The 21652-nt window shown below is 45.3% G+C and overlaps 1 protein-coding gene across 1 annotated transcript in view; it reads left to right on the top strand.

Moving 5' to 3' along the window:
* LOC139278447 (transmembrane and ubiquitin-like domain-containing protein 1) overlaps positions 1-20495 on the top strand; it is a 29159-nt gene extending 8664 nt beyond the window's left edge. The window contains exons 2-3 of the mRNA XM_070897225.1: positions 4688-5521; positions 19927-20495. Coding sequence (XP_070753326.1) covers positions 4716-5521; positions 19927-20278 — 1158 coding nt within the window. The 5' untranslated portion in view covers positions 4688-4715 and the 3' untranslated portion in view covers positions 20279-20495. The remainder of the gene's footprint in view (positions 1-4687; positions 5522-19926) is intronic.
* The last annotated feature ends 1157 nt before the right edge of the window (positions 20496-21652 follow it).

Raw genomic sequence — 21652 nt, 5'->3', positions numbered from 1 at the left:
ATACAGAGACCAAAACTGTACGCAGTACTCCAGGTGTGGCCTCACCAATACCCTGTATAGTTGCAGCAGGACTTTCCTGCTTTTATACTCCATCCTCTTTGCAATAAAGGCCAACATTCCATTGGCCTTCCTGATCACTTGCTGTACCTTCAGACTATAATTTTGTGTTTCATGCACCAGGACCTCCAGATCTCTCTGTACTGAAGCACTTTGTTATTGTTCTCCATTTAAATTATAATTTGCTTTTCTATTATTTCAGCCAAAGTGGATAACCTCACATTTTCCCACATTATACTCCATCTGCCAAATGTTTGCCCACTCACTTAGCCTGTCTATATCCCTTTGCAGATTTTTTGTATCCTCCTCACAATTTGCTTTCTCACCCATCTTTGTATCATCAGCAAACTTGGCTACATTACACTCAGTCCCTTCATCCAAGTCATTAATATAGATTGTAAATAGTCCCTCAAGTTCACCTCCCATCCTGGTAGTTGCACGATACAGTGATACTGGAGTTGTTGACCAATCACAGCGACCTACATCTATCAATGCGTGTACCACAGACTCAGACACGAGGTGAGCAAAAACCCCAATGGGGGAGAGCTTCGGGAACCACAGGCCCAAAGTCTCCTGTTCCTCCCGAGCTCACCACACGTCACATCTCACATTACTTAGCTACTGCGTCACAAAGTACTATCTTCTGAAACAAATCTATCTTAATTTGCATTTGAATGAAACAACACAAACTGTTTCTGCCGTCTCCCGAGGGAGCCTGTTCCATAGATTGACCACTCGCTCACTGAAATATTGTTTCCCCAGATTAGTTTTGAGTTTGCCCTTCAAGCGCAGGCCATGTACTGTACGGGACACGGGGAAGACAGCTGATCACGGTCGACATTATCCAGTCCCTTTAGAATCTTAAAAAGAGCAATCGCATCACCTCCCAACGCTGTCTTTTCCAGTGAGAACATGCCTAATTTTCACAACCGCTTCTCCTCGTCCAAACCCACTGTCCCTGCAATCATTCTGGTTGTTCTTCTGTCTTTGTGCAATATCCTTTATGCACTGTGGCGACCAGAACTGTACCCAGAATTCCAAGTGCGCTGACACCAGGGTGGCAGGAATATCTCACTATCGCGGCTCACTATTAATAAGCAATAGGAGTAGGCCATTCGGCCCCTCGAGCCTGCTCCGCAACTGAATACAATCATGGCTGATCCGATCATGGACTCAGCTCACTTCCCTGCCTGCTCTCCATAACCCCTTATTCCGTTAACGTTTAAGAAACTGTCTATCTCTGTCTTAAATTTATTCAATGTCCCAGCTTCCACAGCTCTCTGGGGCAGCGCATTCCACAGATTTACAACCCTCTGAGAGAAGAAATTTCTCCTCATCTCAGTTTTAAATGGGCGGCCCCTTATTCTAAGATCATGCCCCCTAGTTCTAGTCTCCCCCATCAGTGGAAACATCCTCTCTGCATCCACCTTGTCAAGCCCCCTCATAATCTTATATGTTTTGATAAGATCACCTGAATTCCAGTGAATAGAGGCTCAGCCTTTCCTCATAAGTCAACCCCCTCATCTCCAGAATTAACCTAGTGAACCTTCTCTGAACTGCCTTTCGTAAATATGGAAACCAAAACTGCACGCAGTATTCCAGGTGTGGCCTCACCAATACCCTGTATAACTGTAGCAAGACTTCCCTGCTTTTATACTCCATCCCCTTTGCAATAAAGGCCAAGATTCCATTGGCCTTCCTGATCACTTGCTGTACCTGCATACTATCCTTTTGTGTTTCATGCACAAGGACCCCCAGGTCCTGCTGTACTGCAGCACTTTGCAATCTTTCTCCATTTAAATAATAACTTGCTCTTTGATTTTTTTTTTGCCAAAGTGCATAACTTTGACCGTATCACACACCCTAATGCCTGATCTACTTTGCTCACTGCCCCCGAGCATTGTTGTGAAAGCTTCAGTCTAGTGTCACTCAGGGCCCCCAGATCTTTCATTTTCCATTAATGTCCCTCCATTTGAGTAATAGTCTCTTCCTGTATCTTTTTGTCCCCCATGTGAAGCACTTTAGAAATTTACAGCACGGAAGGAGGCCATTTGGCCCATCAGGTCCATGCCGACCGACAAAGAGCTACCCAGCCTAATCCCACTTTCCAGCTCTCGGTCCGTAGTCCTACAGGTTACGGCACTTCAAGTGCACATCCAGGTACTTTATAAATGTGGTGAGGGTTTCTGCCTCTACCACCCTTTCAGGCAGTGAGTTCCAGACCCCCACTACTTGAAAAACAATTCTCCTCAAATCCCCTCTAAACCTCCTACCAATACTTTAAATCTATGCCCCCTGGTTATTAACCCCTCTGCTAAGGGAAATAGGTCCTTCCTATCCACTCTATCTACACCTCTCATAATTTTATACACCTCAATCAGGTCTCCCCTCAGCCTCCTCTGTTCCAAAGCCTATCCAATCTTTCCTCATAGCAAAAATTCTCCAGTCGAGGTAACATCCTCGTAAATCTCCTCTGTACCTTCTCTAGTGCAATCACATCCTTCCTGTAATGTGGTGACCAGAATTGCACGCAGTACTCCAGCTGTGGCCTAACTAGTGTTTTATACTTTGCATTTCTCTACTTTGAATTTCATCTGCCGCCTGACTGCCCAATTCCCACATGTTCAAATCATCCTGTAGTTTATCCTGTTCAGCTTTGGAGTCCACCACCAGCATTAGCTTTGTATCATCTGCAAATTTGGAGATGGAGTATTGCATCCAATTCTGGGCCTCATTCTTTGGGAAGGATGTGAAGGCCTGGGAGAGGGAGCAGAGGAGATTTACTGGAATGGTCCCGGGGATGAGGGACTTCAGTTACGTGGAGGGACTGGAGAAAGTGGGATTGTTCTCCTTGGAGCAGGGAAGGTTAAGGAGCGATTTAATAAATAAGTGTTCAAAATTATGAAGGGTTTTGAGAGAGTAAATAAGGAGAAACTGTTTCCATTGGCAATGGGGTCAGAGGACACAGATTTAAGGCAATTGGCAAAAATTGCCAGAAGTTGAGATGAGAGTTATGATCGGGAACGCACTGCCTGAAAGGGTGGTGAAAGCAGATTCAATAGTAACTTTCAACGGGGAATTTGATAAATACTTAAAGTAAAAATGTGCCGGGCTATGGGGAAAGAGCGGGGGCAGTGGGCCTAAATTGGATCGCTCTTTCAAAGAGTTGGCACAAGTATGATGGGCCGAATGGACTGTGCTATTTCATTCTATGACATGTATCCATTGTGCTTGTGACTCCAAGCTCCAGATAATTTATGAAATTAAACAAAAGAGTCCCAAAATATCTGCCCCCCCCCTCCAAGGCTAATATATCCTTCCTGAGATGCGGAGCCCAGAACTGAACGCAGTTACTGCAGGTGAGGTCTAACCAGAGCTCTGTACAACTGTAGCATCACCCCCAGCCCTTTCTGTTCCAGTCCTTAAGATAAAAGACCAACATCCCAATTATTTTTTTGTACATTCTTCACCAGCTTTTAGTGATTTCTGTACTTGGATGATTGCAGTATTCAGTGCCATTCGCAACTCCTCAAATAATGAAGCACTCCATGCCCGCATGCAGAATGACCTGGACGACATACAGGCTTGGGCTGATAAGTGTCAAATAATATTCACGCCGCACAAGTGCCAGGCGATGACCGTCTCCAACAAGCGAGAGTCTAACCACCTGCCCTTAATATTCAATGACATTACCATCGCCGAATCCCCCACCATCAACATCCTGGGGGTCACCATTGACCAGAAACTTAACTGGACCAGCCACATAAATACTGTGGCTCCAAGAGCGGGTCAGAGGCTGGGTATTCTGCGGCGAGTGTCTCACCTCCTGACTCCCCAAAGTCTTTCCACCATCTACAGGTCAGGAGTGTGATGGAACACTCTCCACTTGCCTGGATGAGTACAGCTCCAACAACACTCGAAGCTCGACACCATCCAGGACAAAGCAGCCGCTTGATTGGCCCCCCATCCACCACCTTCAACACTCCCTCCCTCCACCACCGGCGCACCGTGGCAGCACCTCCCAAACTCCCAATCTCTTCCACCTAGAAGGACAAGGGCAGTAGGTGCACAGGAACACCATCACCTCCAAGTTTCCCTCCCAGTCACACACCATCCTGATTTGGAAATATATCGGCCGTTCCTTAATCGTCGCTGGGTCACAATCCTGGAACTCTCTCCCTAACAGCACTGTGGGAGACCCTCACCACACGGACTGCAGCGGTTCAAGAAGGCGGCTCACCACCACCTTCTCGGCAATTAGGGATGGGCAATAAATGCCGGCCTTGCCAGCGACGCCCACATTCCAGGAACTAATTTTTTTTAAAGTCATCCATAGACATTCCCTTATCTACCATGTTTGTTACCTCCTCAAAAAATTCAGCTAGATTCGTTGGACTTGACTAGAAATCCATGTTGGCGCTCTCTGACCACTCATTTTTGTCTACATTTTCAGTCACTCTGTTCCCAATATATTCTAGTAAATAGAATCGGTAACCTCTCTTCTCTGAAGGACATTAGTGACTCAGTTGTCTTTTGTCGACAATTCAGCGGGGTCTCTCGTCTGCTAAGCTCTTCTGAAGCCGTGTTCCCATCTCTTGCTCCTCACCATTTTCCTTTTTCATTCTTTCAGTTTCCCGGTTGAGTGATCACGGGAGTTGATGACCTGCGCCATGGCTGTAATCGAAGGAGTCGGGGACGAGGTGACCGTTCTCTTTGGGCTGGTTTTCATGGCGTTGGTGGTGGTTCTGGCCTGGGCATCCACTCGCACCGTGGACCGAGGTGACCAGGAGCTGAGACCCGCTGAAGATACTTCCCCACCCACCCCCGAGCAGCAGGACTTGGCCTGCTCCTCTTCCACCGAGGGCTTACCAAACCAAGGAGAAACCGTAGCCAGCTTAAGAGAGGCGGAATGCAAAGCGGAGAGGGAGAAGGAGGCGGGGAGGGAGGAGCAGAACGAGGAGGCGGAGAGGGAAGAGCAGAACGAGGAGAGGGAGGAGCAGAACGAGGAGAGGGAGGAACATAATGAGGAGAGGGAGAAGCAAAACGCAGAGACGGTGACAGAGAAGCCCAACGAGGAGGCGGAGAAAGAGGAACACAATGGGGAAGCGGAGAGGGAGAAGCGGAACGAGGAGGAGGAGGAGGAGGAGATCGAGAAGGGGAACGAAGTGGAGGAAGAGGTTCTCATCGAGCACGAGGGGACATCTGCCACAGAGAAAGGAGCTGTGGGGCTGGTTACAGATAATGTGCCTGAATTGGATGCCTCACCGCCTGACTCTGTACAGTTACGTCAGCGAGTGAGCTCTGTTATTGGGAGGGAGGATCCCGAGACTCTGTCCACTGGTGACCAGCCCATTCTCAGTGACTCTGCTGAGGACAGCCCCCTGCTGCTGAGACTAAAGTTTTTGAATGACACTGAAAGAATGGTGCGGGTCAGACCACAAGACACGATCGGACATATAAAGAGGTAAAAAAGTGCCTCGATTCCAGAGGGTACCACTTCGTGAACCTATTCTATGAGACAGGAGATTTATATTATTACACTCTACCCCATATTTCCCTCCCTTTCTCTTTATCTCTCTCTGCCCCCCTCTCTTTGTCTCGAGAAATTAAATGAAGCCAATTAGATTAAAAGGTATGATGGTAGATAAACGTTTAAAGAAATGTTCCAAAATTCTCAACAAATATACTTTCCATTGAGAGAAAAACCTCTGAGGGAAAAGTGATCCATATGTGGCCAACTAAAGAAGTTGAGGATAGTATTAAATTAAAAGAGACTTGTAATGTTGCGAAGAATGGTAGTAAGCCTGAGGATTGGGAGGCCTTTAGAAACCAGCAAAGGATGACCAAAAATCATTGATAAAATGGAATGAGAGTAAACTAGCAAGAAATAGAAAAACAGATTGTAAGAGATTGCACAAGTATGTAAAAAGGAAGAGAGTAGTAAAAGTAAGCATTGGTCCCTTAGAGGCTGAGATGAGACGGGAGGAATCGTAATGGGAACATGGCAGAGGCTTTCAACAAATATTTTATATCTCTTCACAGTAAAAGACACAAAAAGCATACCAAAATAGTGGGGAACCAAGGGGCTTATAAGAGTGAGGAACTTGAAGTAATTAATATCAGTAAAGAAAAAGTACTGCAGAAACAAATGGGACGAAAAGCCGACAAATCCCCTGGACCCGCGGCCTACATCCTCGGCTTCTAAAAGAGGTGGTTACAGAGATAGTGGATACATTGTTTGTGATCTTCCAAAATTCCCTCGATTCTGGAACGGTCCCAGCGGATTGGAAGGTAGCAAATGTAACCCCGCTAGTCAAGAAAGGAGGGAGAGAGATAACTGGGAACTACAGGCCAGGTAGCCTGACACCAGTCGTTGGGAAAATGCTGGAATCCATTCTTAAGGAAGTGGTGACATGGCACTTAGAAAGTTATAATAATTAAGCAAAGTCAACATGGTTTTATGAAAAGGAAATCATGTTTAACAAATTTATTGGAGTTTTTGAGGATGTAACTCGCAGGGTAGATAAAGGGGACCCTGTGGATGTAGTATATTTGGATTTCCAAAAGACATTCGATAAGGTGCCACATAAATAGTTGATATGCAAGATAAGGGCTCATGGGGTTGGGGGTAATATATTAGAAAGACTGACTTGCATTTCGATAGCGCCTTTCATGAACACCGGACGTCTCAAAGTGCTTTACAGCCAATGAAGTACTTCCCATGTTGTGGGAAAGCGTGGATAAAGGATTGGTTCACAGATAGAAAACACAGGGTAGAGATAAACGAATCATTTTTGGGTTGGCAGGCTACAACTACATACATAGGACGTACAACACAAACAGGCCACTGGACCCAACCAGTCCATGCCGGTGTTTATGCTCCACTCGAGCCTCCTCCCATCTTTCCTCATCTAAATCTATCCTTCTCCCTCATATGCTTGTTTAGCTTCTCTTTAAATGCTTCGATATTAATCCCTTCAACCACTTCCTGTGGTAGCGAGTTCCACATTCTCACCACCCTCCGGGTAAAGAAGTTTATTCTGAATTGCTTATTGGAATTATTGGTGACTATCTTATATTGATGGCTTCTAGTTATGCTCTTTCCCACAAGTGGAAACATTCTCTCTGTATCTACTCTTTATCAAAACCTTTCATAATTTGAAAGACCTTTTAATAATTTGAAAAACCTTTATTAGGTCACCCCTCTCACTTTTTTTCCAAGAGCCTGTTCATCCTTTCCTGATATGTATACCCTCGCGTTTCTGGTGTCCTTGTAAATCTTCTCTGCACCCTCTCCAGTGCCCCTCTATCCTGTTTTAATAAGGCGACCAGAACTGTACGCAGTGCTCCAAGTTCCAAGGTCTCACCAAGGTTCAATACTTTTTCAATTTGATACATATAGAAATAAACCCTAGTGCTTGGTTTGCTTTTTTATGGCCTTGCTAATCTGTGTCGCAACGATTAGTGATTTGTGTATCTGTACTCCGAGATCCCATAGTTCCTCTACCCCACCCATACTCACGCCCTCCCAGTAATAAGTGACCTCCCTATTCTTTCTACCAATATGTAATAGCTCACATTTATCTGTGTTGAACTTCATTTGCCAATTATATGCCCATTCTGCAAGTTTGTTAATGTCCCCCTGTAATTTATTGCAGTCCTCCTCCGTATTGACTATCGCCCCAATTTGGTGTCATCCGCAAATTGAGAAATTGTGTTTTTGATTCCAAAGTCTAAATCGTTAATGTAAATTGTGAACAACAGTGGTCCTAGCACTGATCCTGGTGGAACACCACGACCCACCTGCTGCCACTGCAAATAGCTGCCCTTTACCCCTACTCTCTGCTTTCTGTCCTGAAGCCAGCTAGCGATCCATTCTGCTACTTGTCTCTGACTCCGCATTCTCTGACCTTGTTCATCAGTCTATTATGGGGTACCTTAGCGCAGGCCTTTTGAAAATCTAGGGAAATTAAATCTACTACATTACCATTGTTTACTCACTCTCTTACCTCTTCAAAACATTCCATGAGGTTGGTCAAGCAAGACTTTCCCTTTTGAAAGCCACGCTGATGATTCATTCCTATATTTTTGGTTTCTAGATGTTCTTCTATTTTCTCCTTTAGTAGGGATTCCATTATTTTTCCTACCAGTGGGGTGCCGCAAGGATCAGTGCTTGGGCCTCAGCTGTTTACAAGATGATGATAATGATATAGATGAAAGGACAGAGTGCAATGTATCCAAGTTTGCTGACGATACCAAAATCATTGGTTCCATGCTGTAATGGTGAGCACTCTGGGCTTTGAATCCAGCGATCCGAGTTCAAATCTTCACTAAGGAAGACACAAATGACCTTCCAGATGTACGAGGGGACCGAGGGTCTAGTGAGAAGAAGGAACTGAAGGATATCCTTATTAGGCGGGAAATTGTGTTGGGGAAATTGATGGGATTGAAGGCCGATAAATCCCCAGGGCCTAATTGTCTGCATCCCAGAGTACTTAAGGAAGTGGCCCGAGAAATAGTGGATGCATTGGTAATCATTTTCCAACGGTCTATCGACGCTGGATCAGTTCCTATGGACTGGAGGGTAGCTAATGTAACACCACTTTTTAAAAAAGGAGGGAGAGAGAAAATGTACCGGTTAGCCTGACATCAGTAGTGGGGAAAATGTTGGAATCTATTATTAAGGATGAAATAGCAGCGCCTTTGGAGAGCAGTGATAGGATCAGACCAAGTCAGCATGGATTTATGAAAGGGAAATCATGCTTGACCAATCTTCTGGAATTTTTTGAGGATGTAACTAGCAGAGTGGACAAGGGAGAACCAGTGGATGTGGTGTATTTGGACTTTCAAAAGGCCTTTGACAAAGTATCACATAAAAGAGATTAGTATACAAGATCAAGGCACATGGTATTGGGGGTAATGTACTGGAGTAGATAGAGAATTGGTTAGCAGGCAGGAAGCAGAGAGTCGGGATAAACGGGTCATTTTCGGAATGGGAGGCAGTGACTAGTGGAGTACCGCAGGACTCAGTGCTGGGACCCCAGCTCTTCACAATATACATTAATGATTTGGATGAAGGAATTGAGTGTAATATCTCCAAGTTTGCAGATGACACTAAACTGGGTGGCGATGTGAGCTGTGAGGAGGACGCTAAGAGGCTGCAGGGTGATTTGGACAGGTTAGGAGAGTGGGCAAATGCATGGCAGATGAAGTATAATGTGGATAAATGTGAGGTTATCCACTTTGGTAGTAAAAACAGAGAGACAGACTATTATCTGAATGGTGACAGATTAAGAAAAGGGGAGGTGCAACGAGACCTGGGTGTCATGGTTCATCAGTCATTGAAGGTTGGCATGCAGATACAGCAGGCGGTTAAGAAAGCAAATGGCATGTTGGTCTTCATAGCGAGGGGATTCGAGTACAGGGGCAGGGATGTGTTACTGCAGTTGTACAGGGCCTTGGTGAGGCCACACCTGGAGTATTGTGTTCAGTTTTGGTCTCCTAACTTGAGGAAGGACATTCTTGCTATTGAGGGAGTGCAGCGAAGGTTCATCAGACTGATTCCCGGGATGGCGAGACTGAGAGATCAAGAAAGACTGGATCAACTGGGCTTGTATTCACTGGAGTTCAGAAGAATGAGAGGGGATCTCATAGAAACGTTTAAAATTCTGACAGGTTTAGACAGGTTAGATGCAGGAAGAATGTACCCAATGTTGGGGAAGTCCAGAACCAGGGGTCACAGTCTAAGGATAAGGGGTAAGCCGAGATGAAGAGAAACTTCTTCACCCAGAGAGTGGTGAACCTGTGGAATTCTCTACCACAGAAAGTTGTTGAGGCCAATTCACTAAATATATTCAAAAAGGAGTTAGATGAAGTCCTTACTACTAGGGGGATCAAGGGAAATGGCGAGAAAGCAGGAATGGGGTACTGAAGTTGCATGTTCAGCCCCTCGGAATGAGTGATCACAGTATGGTTGAATTTGTAATACAGATTGAGGGTGAGGAAGTAGTGTCTCAAACAAAGGGGACTACAGTGGGATGAGGGCAGAGTTGGCTAAAGTAGACTGGAAACACAGACTAAACGGTGGCACAATTGAGGAACAGTGGAGGACTTTTAAGGAGCTCTTTCATAGTGCTCAACAAAAATATATTCCAGTGAAAAAGAAGGGCGGTAAGAGAAAGGATAACCAGCCGTGGATAACCAAGGAAATAAAGGAGAGTATCAAATTAAAAACCAATGCGTATAAGGTGGCCAAGGTTAGTGGGAAACTAGAAGATTGGGAACATTTTAAACGACAGCAAAGAATGACTAAGAAAATCAATAAAGAAAGGAAAGATAGATTACGAAAGTAAACTTGCGCAAAACATAAAAACAGATAGTAAACGCTTTTACCGATATATAAAACGGAAAAGAGTGACTAAAGTAAATGTTGGTCCCTTAGAAGATGAGAAGGGGGATTTAATAATGGGAAATGTGGAAATGGCTGAGACCTTAAACAATTGTTTTGCTTCGGTCTTCACAGTGGAAGACACAAAAACCATGCCAAAAATTGCTGGTCACAGGAATGTGGGAAGGGAGGACCTTGAGACAATCTCTATCACTAGGGGGGTAGTGCTGGACAGGCGAATGTGACTCAAGGTAGACAAGTCCCCTGGTCCCGATGAAATGCATTCCAGGGTATTAAAAGAGATGGCGGAAGTTATAGCAGATGCATTCGTTATAATCTACCAAAATTCTCTGGACTCTGGGGAAGTACCAGCGGATTGGAAAGCAGCTAATGTAATGCCTCTGTTTAAAAAAGGGGGCAGACAAAAGGCAGGTAACTATAGGCCGGTTAGTTTAACATCTGTAGTGGGGAAAATGCTTGAAACTATCATTAAGGAAGAAATAGCGGGACATCTAGATAGGAATAGTGCAATCAAGCAGATGCAACATGGATTCATAAAGGGGAAATCATGTTTAACTAATTTACTGGAATTCTTTGAGGATATAACGAGCATGGTGGATAGAGGTGTACCGATGGATGAGGTGTATTTAGATTTCCAAAAGGCATTCAATAAGGTGCCACACAAAAGGTTACTGCAGAAGATAAAGATACACGGAGTCAGAGGAAATGTATTAGCATGTGTCGAGAATTGGCTGGCTAACAGAAAGCAGAGAGTCGGGATAAATGGGTCCTTTTCGGGTTGGAAATCAGTGGTTAGTGGTGTGCCACAGGGATCGGTGCTGGGACCACAACTGTTTACAATATACATAGATGACCTGGAAGAGGGGACAGAGTGTAGTGTAACAGAATTTGCAGATGACACAAAGATTAGTGGGAAAGCGGGTTGTGTAGAGGACACAGAGAGGCTGCAAAGAGATTTGGATAGGTTCAGCGAATGGGCTAAGGTTTGGCAGATGGAATACAATATCGGAAAGTGTGACGTCATCCACCTTGGGGGAAAAAAACAGTAAAAGGGAATATTATTTGAATGGGGAGAAATTACAACATGCTGCGGTGCAGAGGGACCTGGGGGTCCTTGTGCATGAATCCCAAAAAGTTAGTTTGCAGGTGCAGCAGGTAATCAGGAAGGCGAATGGAATGTTGGCCTTCATTGCGAGAGGGATGGAGTATAAAAGCAGGGAGGTTCTGCTGCAACTGTATAAGGTATTGGTGAGGCCACACCTGGAGTACTGCGTGCAGTTTTGGTCACCTTACTTAAGGAAGGATATACTAGTTTTGGAGGGGGTACAGAGACGATTCACTAGGCTGATTCCGAAGATGAGAGGGTTACCTTATGATGATAGATTGAGCAGACTGGGTCTTTACTCGTTGGAGTTCAGAAGGATGAGGGGTGATCTTATAGAAACATTTAAAATAATGAAAGGGATAGACAAGATAGAGGCAGAGAGGTTGTTTCCACTGGTCGGGGAGACTAGAACTAGGGGGCACAGCCTCAAAATACGGGGAAGCCAATTTAAAACCGAGTTGAAAGGAATTTCTTCTCCCAGAGGGTTGTGAATCTGTGGAATTCTCTGCCCAAGGAAACAGTTGAGGCTAGCTCATTGAATGCATTCAAGTCACAGATAGATAGATTTTTAACCAATAAGGGAATTAAAGGTTACGGGGAGCGGGCGGGTAAGTGGAGCTGAGTCCACGGCCAGATCAACCATGATCTTGTTGAATGGCGGAGCAGGCTCGAGGGGCTAGATGGCCTACTCCTGTTCCTAATTCTTATGTTCTTATGAATGGCGGTGCAGGCTCGAAGGGCCGAATGGCCTACTCCTGTACCTATTTTCTATGTTTCTGTGAATCTCTTAATATCCAAAAATCTATCGATCTTTATTTTGAATGTACTCAATGACTGAGGCTCCACAGCCCTCTGGGTAGAGAATTACAAAGATTCCAAGTGAAGAAATTTCTCCTCATCTCAGTCCTAAATGGCCGATCCCTTATCCTGAGACTGTGACCCCGGTTCTCGACTCCCCAGCCAGGGGGGAAACATCCTCCCTGCATCTATCCTGTCAAGCCATGTAAGAATTTTGTATGTTTCAATGAGATCACCTCTCATTCTTCTAAACTCTAGAGAATATAGGCCTAGTCCCTGGCCCAAGACCGCCCTCAGTGGAGGACCTCGAGTCTCAACGCGGGAACATGCCGCAATCAAGCGCAGACTGCGGAAAGAGTGTGCGGCAAACCAGTCCCACCCACCCCTTCCCTCAATGACTATCTGACCCACCTGTGACAGAGTCTGTGGCTCTCGTATTGGCCTGTTCAACCACTAAAGAACTCACTTCAGGAGTGGAAGCAAGTCTTCCTCGATTCCGAGTGATTTCCTATGATGATGATGATGATGAGTCTACTCAATCTCTCCTCAGGACAATCCCCCCATCCCAGGAATCAGTCTGGTGAACCTTCGTTGTACTCCCTCTATGGCAAATATATCCTTCTTTAGTTAAGGAGACCAGAACTGTACACAATACTCCAGGTGTGGTCTCACCAGGGCCCTGTATAACTGCAGTAAGACATCTTTACTCTGATACTCAAACCCTCCTGTAATAAAGACCAACATCCCATTTGCTTTAATCACTTGCTGTACCTGCAGGTTAACTTTCAGTGATTGGTGTACAAGGAACCCAGGTCCCTCTGAACACCAACATTTCCCAATCTATCACCATTTAAAAAATACTCTGCTTTTCTATTTTTCCTACCAAAGTGGATAACGTCACATTTCTCCACATTATATTTCATTTGCCATGTTCTTGCCCACTCACTGAGCCTGTCTATAATCCCCTTGGAGCCTCTTTGCATCCTCCTCACAACTTACATTCCCACCGAGCTTTGTATTATCAGCAAACTTGGTTATATTAAGTGTGTTCCCTGTTTTCTCTCTCCCTCCTTTCCTAAAGGCGATGTAAGAAAAAACATTTTTAGGCAGCGAGTGGTTAAGATCTGGAATGCACTGTTGGAAGGGGTATTGGAGGCAGACTCAATGTTATCTTTCAAAAGGGAGTTGGATAAGTATCTGAAGGAAATAAAATTGCAAGGCTGCAGGGAAAGGACGGGTGAGTGGGACTGGCTGAGAATCGGCATGGAGTCGGCGGGCCGAATGGCAGCCTTCCATGCTGTAACCATTCTATGATTCTATTACATTTCGTCCTCTTATCCAAATCATTGTGAGCTGGGGCCCCAGCATCGATCCCTGCGGTACCCCACTAGTTACAGCCTGCCAACCCGAAAATGACCCGTTTATTCCTACTCTCTGTTTTCTGTCCATTAACCAATCCTCAATCCAGGCTAGTATATTACCCCCAATCCCAGGAGCCCTAATTTTGTTTAATAATCTCTTGTGTGGCACCTTATTGAATTCTTTCTGAAAATCCAAATACACCACATCCACTGGTTCCCCCTTATTTACTCTGCTAGTTACAGCCTCAGAAACTCGAACAGATTTGTCAAACATGATTTCCCTTTCATAAATCCATGTTGACTCTGCCCAATCCTATCATTATTTTCTAAGTGTCCTGTTACCACGTCCTTAATAATAGATTCTAGCATTTTCCCCACTACTGATGTCAGGCTACCTGGTCTGTAGTTTCCCATTTTCTCTCTCCCTCCTTTCTTAATTAGCGGGATTATATTTGCATCCTTCCAGTCCGTGGGAACCATTCTATAATCTATGGAATTTTGGAAGATGACAACCAATACTTCTATAGCCACCTCTCTCAAAACCCAAGGATGTAGGCCAAGGGGTCCAGGGGATTTATCAGCTTTCAGTCCAATTAATTTTTTTAGTACTTTTTTTATTAATATTAATTTCTTTCAGTTCCTCATTCTCACCGGACCCCTGGTTCTCCACTATTTTGGAAGGTTTTTTGCGTCATCTTCTATGAAGACAGATAAAGTATTTTTTTAAAGCCTCTGCTGTCTCCTATTCCCATTATAATTTCTCCTGTCTCAGCCTGTAAGGGACCCACATTTACTTTCGGAAATCATTTCCTTTTTACATGCCTATAGAAGCTTTTACAGTCTGTTTTTATGTCTCCAGTTTACTCTCGTATTCTGTTTTCCCCTTCTTTATCTAATTTCTTGGTCCTCCTTTGCTGAATTCTAAAACCCTCCCAATCCTCAGGCTTACTGCTCTTTTTGGCAACATTATAAACCTCTTCCTTTAATCTAATATTATCTTTAACTTCTCTTGTTAGCCACGGTTGGACTACTTTTCCTGTGGGGTTTTTGTGTCTTAAAGAAATGTATATTTGTTGTAAATTATGTATTAATTCTTTAACTGCTAGCCATTGTTATCTACCGTCATACCTTTTAATGTAATTTCTCAATCTACCTTAGCCAACTCTCCCTCATACCTATGTAGTTTCTTTTGTTTAGACTTAACAAAATCACTTTCAAACTTAATATAAAATTCTATCATATTATGGTCTCTCTTCCCCAAAGGCCCCATTACTACAAGGTTATTAATTAACCCTTTCTCATTGCACAATACTAGATCTAAAATAGCCTGTTCCCGAGTTGGTTCCTCGACATACTGATCGACAAAACTATCTTGTACACATTCCATGAATTCATCCCTCACACTATTACTGCAAATTTGGTTTGCCCAGTCTATATGTAGATTAAAGTCCCCCATGATTACTGTATTACCCTTGTTACATGCATCTCTAATTTCCTGATTTATACTCTGCCCGACATTACAACGACTATAAACAACTCCCCTCAATGTTTTTTGCCCCTTGCTGTTTCTTCATTCCACCCAAACAGATTCTACTTCTTGATTTTCCGAGCTAAGATCCTTTCTCTCTACTGTCTGTGTCCCATCCTTTATTGTCAGGCTCGCCCATCTCCTTTTCCAATTTTGCCGATCTCTTCTAACCGTTAAGTATCCTGGAATATTTAGTTCACAACTTTGGTCACTTTGCAACCACGTCTCCTTGATGACAATTCGATGAAACCTATTAATTTCTATCTGCGCTATTAATTCATCTATTTTGTTGTGAATGCTTTGCGCATTCAGATATAGGGCCTTTAGCTTTGACTTTTTTCTATTAGTCACTGATGCCCTATTACCTTTGTTACTCTCTGTCCCTTCCTGACCCACTCAGCTTATTTTTACCCAAAACTCTGCTCTGCTCCAGGTCCTTGACATTTCTCTAGCTGCTTTCAAATTTACTCTTTCCTGAATCGTCCCGGCCCCCCTTCATTCGTTTAAAGCCCTGTTGACTGCCCTAGTTATTCAATTTGCCAGGACGCTGGTTCCAGCCCGGTTTAAGTGAAGCCCGTCCCAAGGGAACAGCTCCCTCTTTCCCCAGTACTGGTGCCAGTGGCCCATGAAGCAAAACCCCTGCCTCCCACACTAATCTTTGAGCCATGTATTTAACTTTCTAATCTGTTTATCCCGATGCCAATTGGTGCGTGGTTCTGGTAACAATCTGAGATTATTACCTTTTGAGGTTCTACTTTTTAATTTGGACCCCAACTCAAACTCTCTCAACAGAACCGCATTCCTAGTTGGTTCCTACGTGGACCGCGACAACTGGATCCTCCCTTCCCACACCAAAGTTCTTCTCCAGCCTCGAGGAGATGTCTTTAACCCTGGCACCGGGCAGGCAACACAACCTTTGAAACTGGTCGTGGCTGCAGAGAACAGTATCTATCCCTCTGACTATATTGTCCCCGACCACAACAACATCCCCTTCCACTCCCCACACTTGAATGGCCTCCTGCCCCACGGTCAGCTTGCTCAACCATCCTGCAGGCTTTTCCCTATCCACACAGGCAGCAAGAACCTCATACCTGTCGGATAAGGACAAAGACCAAAGCTCCTCCAGCACTGCACCTGAGGTCCCCTTACCTGCCTGAGTTGCAGTCACACCCTCCTGTCCCTGACCATGAACCAGACCTGCACCACTATCTAACCTAAGATGTGTGACTGCCTCCTGGATCAAAGTGTCCAAGTAAGTCTCCCTCTTCCTGATGCCCTGCACTATCTGTATCTCCGACTCCAGCTCAACAACTCTGAGCTGAAGTTCCTTAAGATGCAGGCACTTACTGCATACGTGGTTGTTTGGGATCACAATGCTCTCCTCAAACTCCCACATGCTGCAGTTGCGACACACCACCTGCCCTGCCATCCCTATAGGACCTTGTTCCATTTAATTAAATTGAATTACATTTGTATTTAAGTAACGTAGTTTACTGTTTAATTTCTTGACTAATTAATTGATCTAGATTACTGTCATGGGTAATGAAATTACATAACTTGTAACACAGCACTACAAGTAGTGTAGGCAAAAGACAGCAACTCCTTCTCCCTCTTCTCCGAATTCCCACTCTTTCCAAATTTCCAAATACTCTATTTAATCCTGCTCTCTGCAGACTGCGCTGTGCTCAGTGACAGGAAAGAGAGTAATGGTGAACGGTTGTTTTTTGGACTGGAGGAAGGTATAGAATGGTGTTCCCCAGGGGTTGGTACTGGGACCACTGCTTTTCCTGATATATATTAATGACTTGGATGTGGGTGCACAGGGCACAATTTCAAAGTTTGCAGATGACACAAAATTGGAAATATAGTGATCAGTGAGGAGGGTAGTGATAGACTTAAAGAAGACATAAACAGTCGGGTGAAATGGGCAGACAGGTGACAGATGAAATTTAACGCAGAAAAGTGCAAAGTGATACATAAAAAATCATAGAAATTTACAGCATGGAAGGAGACCATTTTGGCCCATCGTGTCCGTGCCGGCCGACAAAGAGCTATCCAGCTTAATCCCACATTCCAGCTCTGGGTCCGTAGCCCTGTATGTTACGGCACTTCAGGTGCACATCCAAGTATTTTTTAAATGTGGTGAGGATTTCTGCATCTACCAGGCAGTGAGTTCCAGACCCCCACCACCCTCTGAGTGAAGACATTACCCCTCAAATCCCCTCTAAACCTCCTACCAGTTACTTTAAATCAATGCCTCCTGGTTATTGCCCTTTTGCTAAGGGAAATGGGTCCTTCCTATCCATTTTATCCAGGCCCCTCATAATTTTATACACCTCAATTAGGACTCCCCTCAGCCTCCTCTCTTCCAAAGAAAACAACCCCAGCCTATCCAGTCTTTTCTCACAGCTAAAATTCTCCAGTCCAGGCAACATCCTCGTAAATCTCCTCTGTACCCTCTAGTGCAATCATTGTCTTTCCTGTAATGTGGTGACCAGAACTGCACGCAGTACTCTAGCTGTGGCCTAACCAGTGTTTTATACAGTTCAAGCATAACCTCCCTGCTCTTATATTCTGTGCCTTGGCTAATAAAAGCAAGTATCCCGTATGCCGCCTTAATCTATCCTACCTGTCCTACCTTCAGGGATCTGTGGACCTGTACTCCAAGATCCCGGTTTCTCTACACTTCTCAGTGTCCTACCATTTAATGTGTATTCCCTTTCCTTGTTAGCCCTCCCCAAATGCATTATCACTCACTTCTCCGGATTGAATTCCATTTGCCACTGTTCTGCCCACCTGACCAGTTCATTGATATCTTCCTGCAGTCCCCAGCTTTCTTCTTCTTTATCAACCACACAGCCGATTTTTGTATCATCTGCAAACTTCTTCATCATACCCCTTACATTCAAGTCTAAATCATTGATGAAATACCACAAAAAGCAAGGGACCCAGTACTGAGCCCTGCAGAACCCCACTGGAAACACCCTTCCAGTCACAAAAACACCCATCGACCATTACCCTTTGCTTCCTACCTCTGAGCCAATTTTGGGTCCAACTTGCCACTTTGCCCTGGATCCCATGGGCTTCTCCTTTCGTGACCAGTCTGCTTTGTGGGACCTTATCAAAAGCCTTGCTAAAATCCATATACACTACATCGTACACACTCCCCTCATCGACCCTCCTTGTTACCTCCTCAAAAAATTCAATCATGTTAGTCAGGCACGACCTTCCCTTAACAAATCCGTGCTGACTGTCCTTGATTAATCCATGTCTTTCTAAATGAAGATTTATCCTGTCCCTCAGAATTTTTTCCAATAATTTTCTCGCCACTGAGGTTAGGCTGACTGGCCTATAATTACTCGATCTATCCCTTTCTCCCTTTTTAAACAACGGTACAACTTTAGCAGTCCTCCAGTACCACACCTGTAGCCAGAGAGGATTGGAAAATGATGGTCAGAGCCTCTGCTATTTCCTCCTTGCTTCTCTTAGCAGCCTGGGATACATTTCACCCGGGCCTGGAGATTTATCCACTTTTGAAGATGCTGAACCCTTTACGACTTCCCCTCACTGTTTTTCATTTAATATTTCACACTCCCCCACTCTGATTGCAATGTCTGCATTGCCTCTCTCTTTGTGAAAACAGATACAAAGTATTCTTTAAGAACCATACCCACGTCTTCCTCCTCCACACACAGGTTACCTTTATGGTCTCTAATAGGCCCTACTCTTTCTTTAGTTATCCTCTTGCTCTTAATGTATTTATAAAACATTTTTGGGTTTTGATAGGAAGGAGAGGCAATATAAACTGAAGGGTACAATCCTAAAGAGGGTGCATGAACAGAGAGACCTGGAGGTGTATGTGCGCAAATCATTGAAGGTGGCAGGGCAGGTTGAGAAAGCGGTTAAACAGCTTACAGGATCCTGGGCTTCATAAATAGAGGCATAGAGCACAAAAGCGTGGAAATTATGATGAACCTGTATAAAACACTGGTTCGGCCTCAACTGGAGTATTGTGTCCAATTCTGGGCACCACACTTTAGGAAGGATGTGAAGGCCTTAGAGAGGGAGCAGAACAGATTTCCGAGAATGGTTCCAGGAATGAGGGACTTCAGTTACGGGGATAGACGGGAGAAGCTGGGGTTGTTCTCCTTGGAGCAGAGAAGGTTGAGAAGAGATTTGATCGAGGTGTTCACAATCATGAAGGGGCCTGGACAGAGTAGAGAGAGAGAAACTGTTCCCATTGGTGGAAGGGTCGAGAACCATAGGACACAGATTCAAGATGATTGGCAAAAGAACCATAGGTGTTATGAGGAAAAACAGTTTTACGCAGCGAGTGGTTAGGATCTGGAATGCACTGCCTGAAAGAGTGGTGGAGGCAGACTCAATCACAGCTTTCAAAAGGGAGTTTGATAAGTTCCTGAAGTTTTTTAAAAATTGCAGCGCTCCAGGGAAAGGGTGGGGTAGTGGAACTGGCTGAGTTGCTCTTGCAGAGGGCCGGCAATGGCTCAAGGGGCTGAAACTATTCTAGGATTCTATAAATAATGTAAGGGCTGGGCTGGAGGAGGCCAAGGCTGCCGGTGATTCGTGCCGAGGTTGGTTCTGTCTCTCGGACCTGCCTGTTGCCTTTCGCTGCTTATTAATGTGTTTGCCTATTTCGTTGTGTCCACAGGACCCACTTCCCCCACCAGGAGCACCAGGTTCGTCTGATCTACCAGGGGCAGCTGCTGGGAGACGACACACAGACACTCTCCTCGCTCAACATAGTCAACAACTGCGTCATTCACTGCCACATCTCGCAGAACGCCACCCCTCAGTCCCCTGCAGGTAGCCACGCGGCCGAACACACCGAGACCACCCTCAACATCGGCGGCCTCATGTTGCCCGTCTTCTTCCTCATGCTCTCGGTGCTGTGGTATTACCAGATCAACTACCGCCAGTTCTTCACTGCGCCCGCCACCATCTCGCTCGTCGGCATCACCATCCTGTTCAGCTTCGTGGCTTTTGGGGCGTACCGCCGGTGAGATTCGAACTGCCCCCTGCACCTGGAACCGACTGCTAGGGCCACCAGACTGGACTGACATAAACTCTGCTTTTTATCGATTAAAACCGGAAATCATTTGGAAGGTGTGGCGATTATTATGTTACTATTATGTGATTTTCCCCTTTTCGATGGAGCGGTGTTTCAATCAATCGATGGATGGTGCTGTCATTTTCATCTATAAAGCTCTTTGCACCTTGTGGCTGGACTCTGGTCATTTTTCTGACCCCTCACGGAGGTGTGCAGCGGGTCTCCTGCCCGCCTCCCCGCCAGACAGCTCCTGGCCGCAGCTGCCTGTCTCGCGGTGCGCAGGTAAGGAGCCCCGCAGGAGCTGTCTGGAGGTGGACCCTCCCGAAGGAGAGGAAAGACCGAGCAGTGTGTCCTCTCTCTGCCAAACCCACCTGCTCACGGCAGAGCAGCTTCACAATCGCAGCCAAAGTTGTCCATAGAATCAGAGAAATTCACAGCACGGAAGGAGGCCATTCGGCCCATCGTGTCCGCGCCGGCTGACCAAGAGCTCCCCAGCCTAATCCCACTTTCCAGCTCTCGGTCCGTAGCCCTGTAGGTTACGGCACTTCAGGTGTACATCCAGGTACTTTTAAATGTGGTGAGGGTTTCTACCTCTACCACCCTTTCAGGCCGTGAGTTACAGACCCCCACCACCCTCTGGGTGAAGAAATTTCCTCTCAAATCCCCTCTAAACCGTCTACGAATTACTTTAAATCTATGCCCCCTGGTTGTTGACCCCTCTGCTAAGGGAAATAGGTCCTTCTTATCCACTTTATCTAGGCCCCTCATAATTTTATGCACCTCAATAAAGTCTCCCCTCAGCCTCCTCTGTTCCAAAGATAGCAAACCCAGCCTATCCAATCTTTCCTCATTGCTAAAATTTTCCAGTCCTGGCAACATCCTCGTAAATCTCTTCTGTACCCTCTCTAGTGCAATCACATCCTTCCTGTAATGTGGTGACCAGAACTGCATGCAGTATTCTAGCTGTAGCCTAACCAGTTACCTGTAATCTGTACAGTTCAAGCATAACCTCCCTGCTCTTGTATTCTATTCTATGCCTCGGCTAATAAAGGTAAGCATTCCGTATGCCTTCTTAACCACCTTATCTACCCGGCCTGCTACCTTCAGGGATCTGTGGACCTGCACTCCCAGGTCCCTCTGTTCCTCTACACTCCTCAGTGTCCTACCATTTAATGTGTGTTCCCTTGCCTTGATAGCCCTCCCCAAATGCATTACCTCACACTTCTCCAGATTGAATTCCATTTGCCACTGTTCTGCCCACCTGACCAGTTCATCGATATCTTACTGCAGTCTACAGCTTTCTTCATTATCAACCACATGGCCAATT

This window comes from Pristiophorus japonicus, chromosome 1 (genome assembly GCF_044704955.1).
Source record: "Pristiophorus japonicus isolate sPriJap1 chromosome 1, sPriJap1.hap1, whole genome shotgun sequence".
NCBI classification, from domain to species: domain Eukaryota; kingdom Metazoa; phylum Chordata; class Chondrichthyes; family Pristiophoridae; genus Pristiophorus; species Pristiophorus japonicus.
The sequence above is the reverse complement of the archived record's forward strand: the minus strand, read 5'-3'. Positions and strand labels throughout refer to the sequence as shown.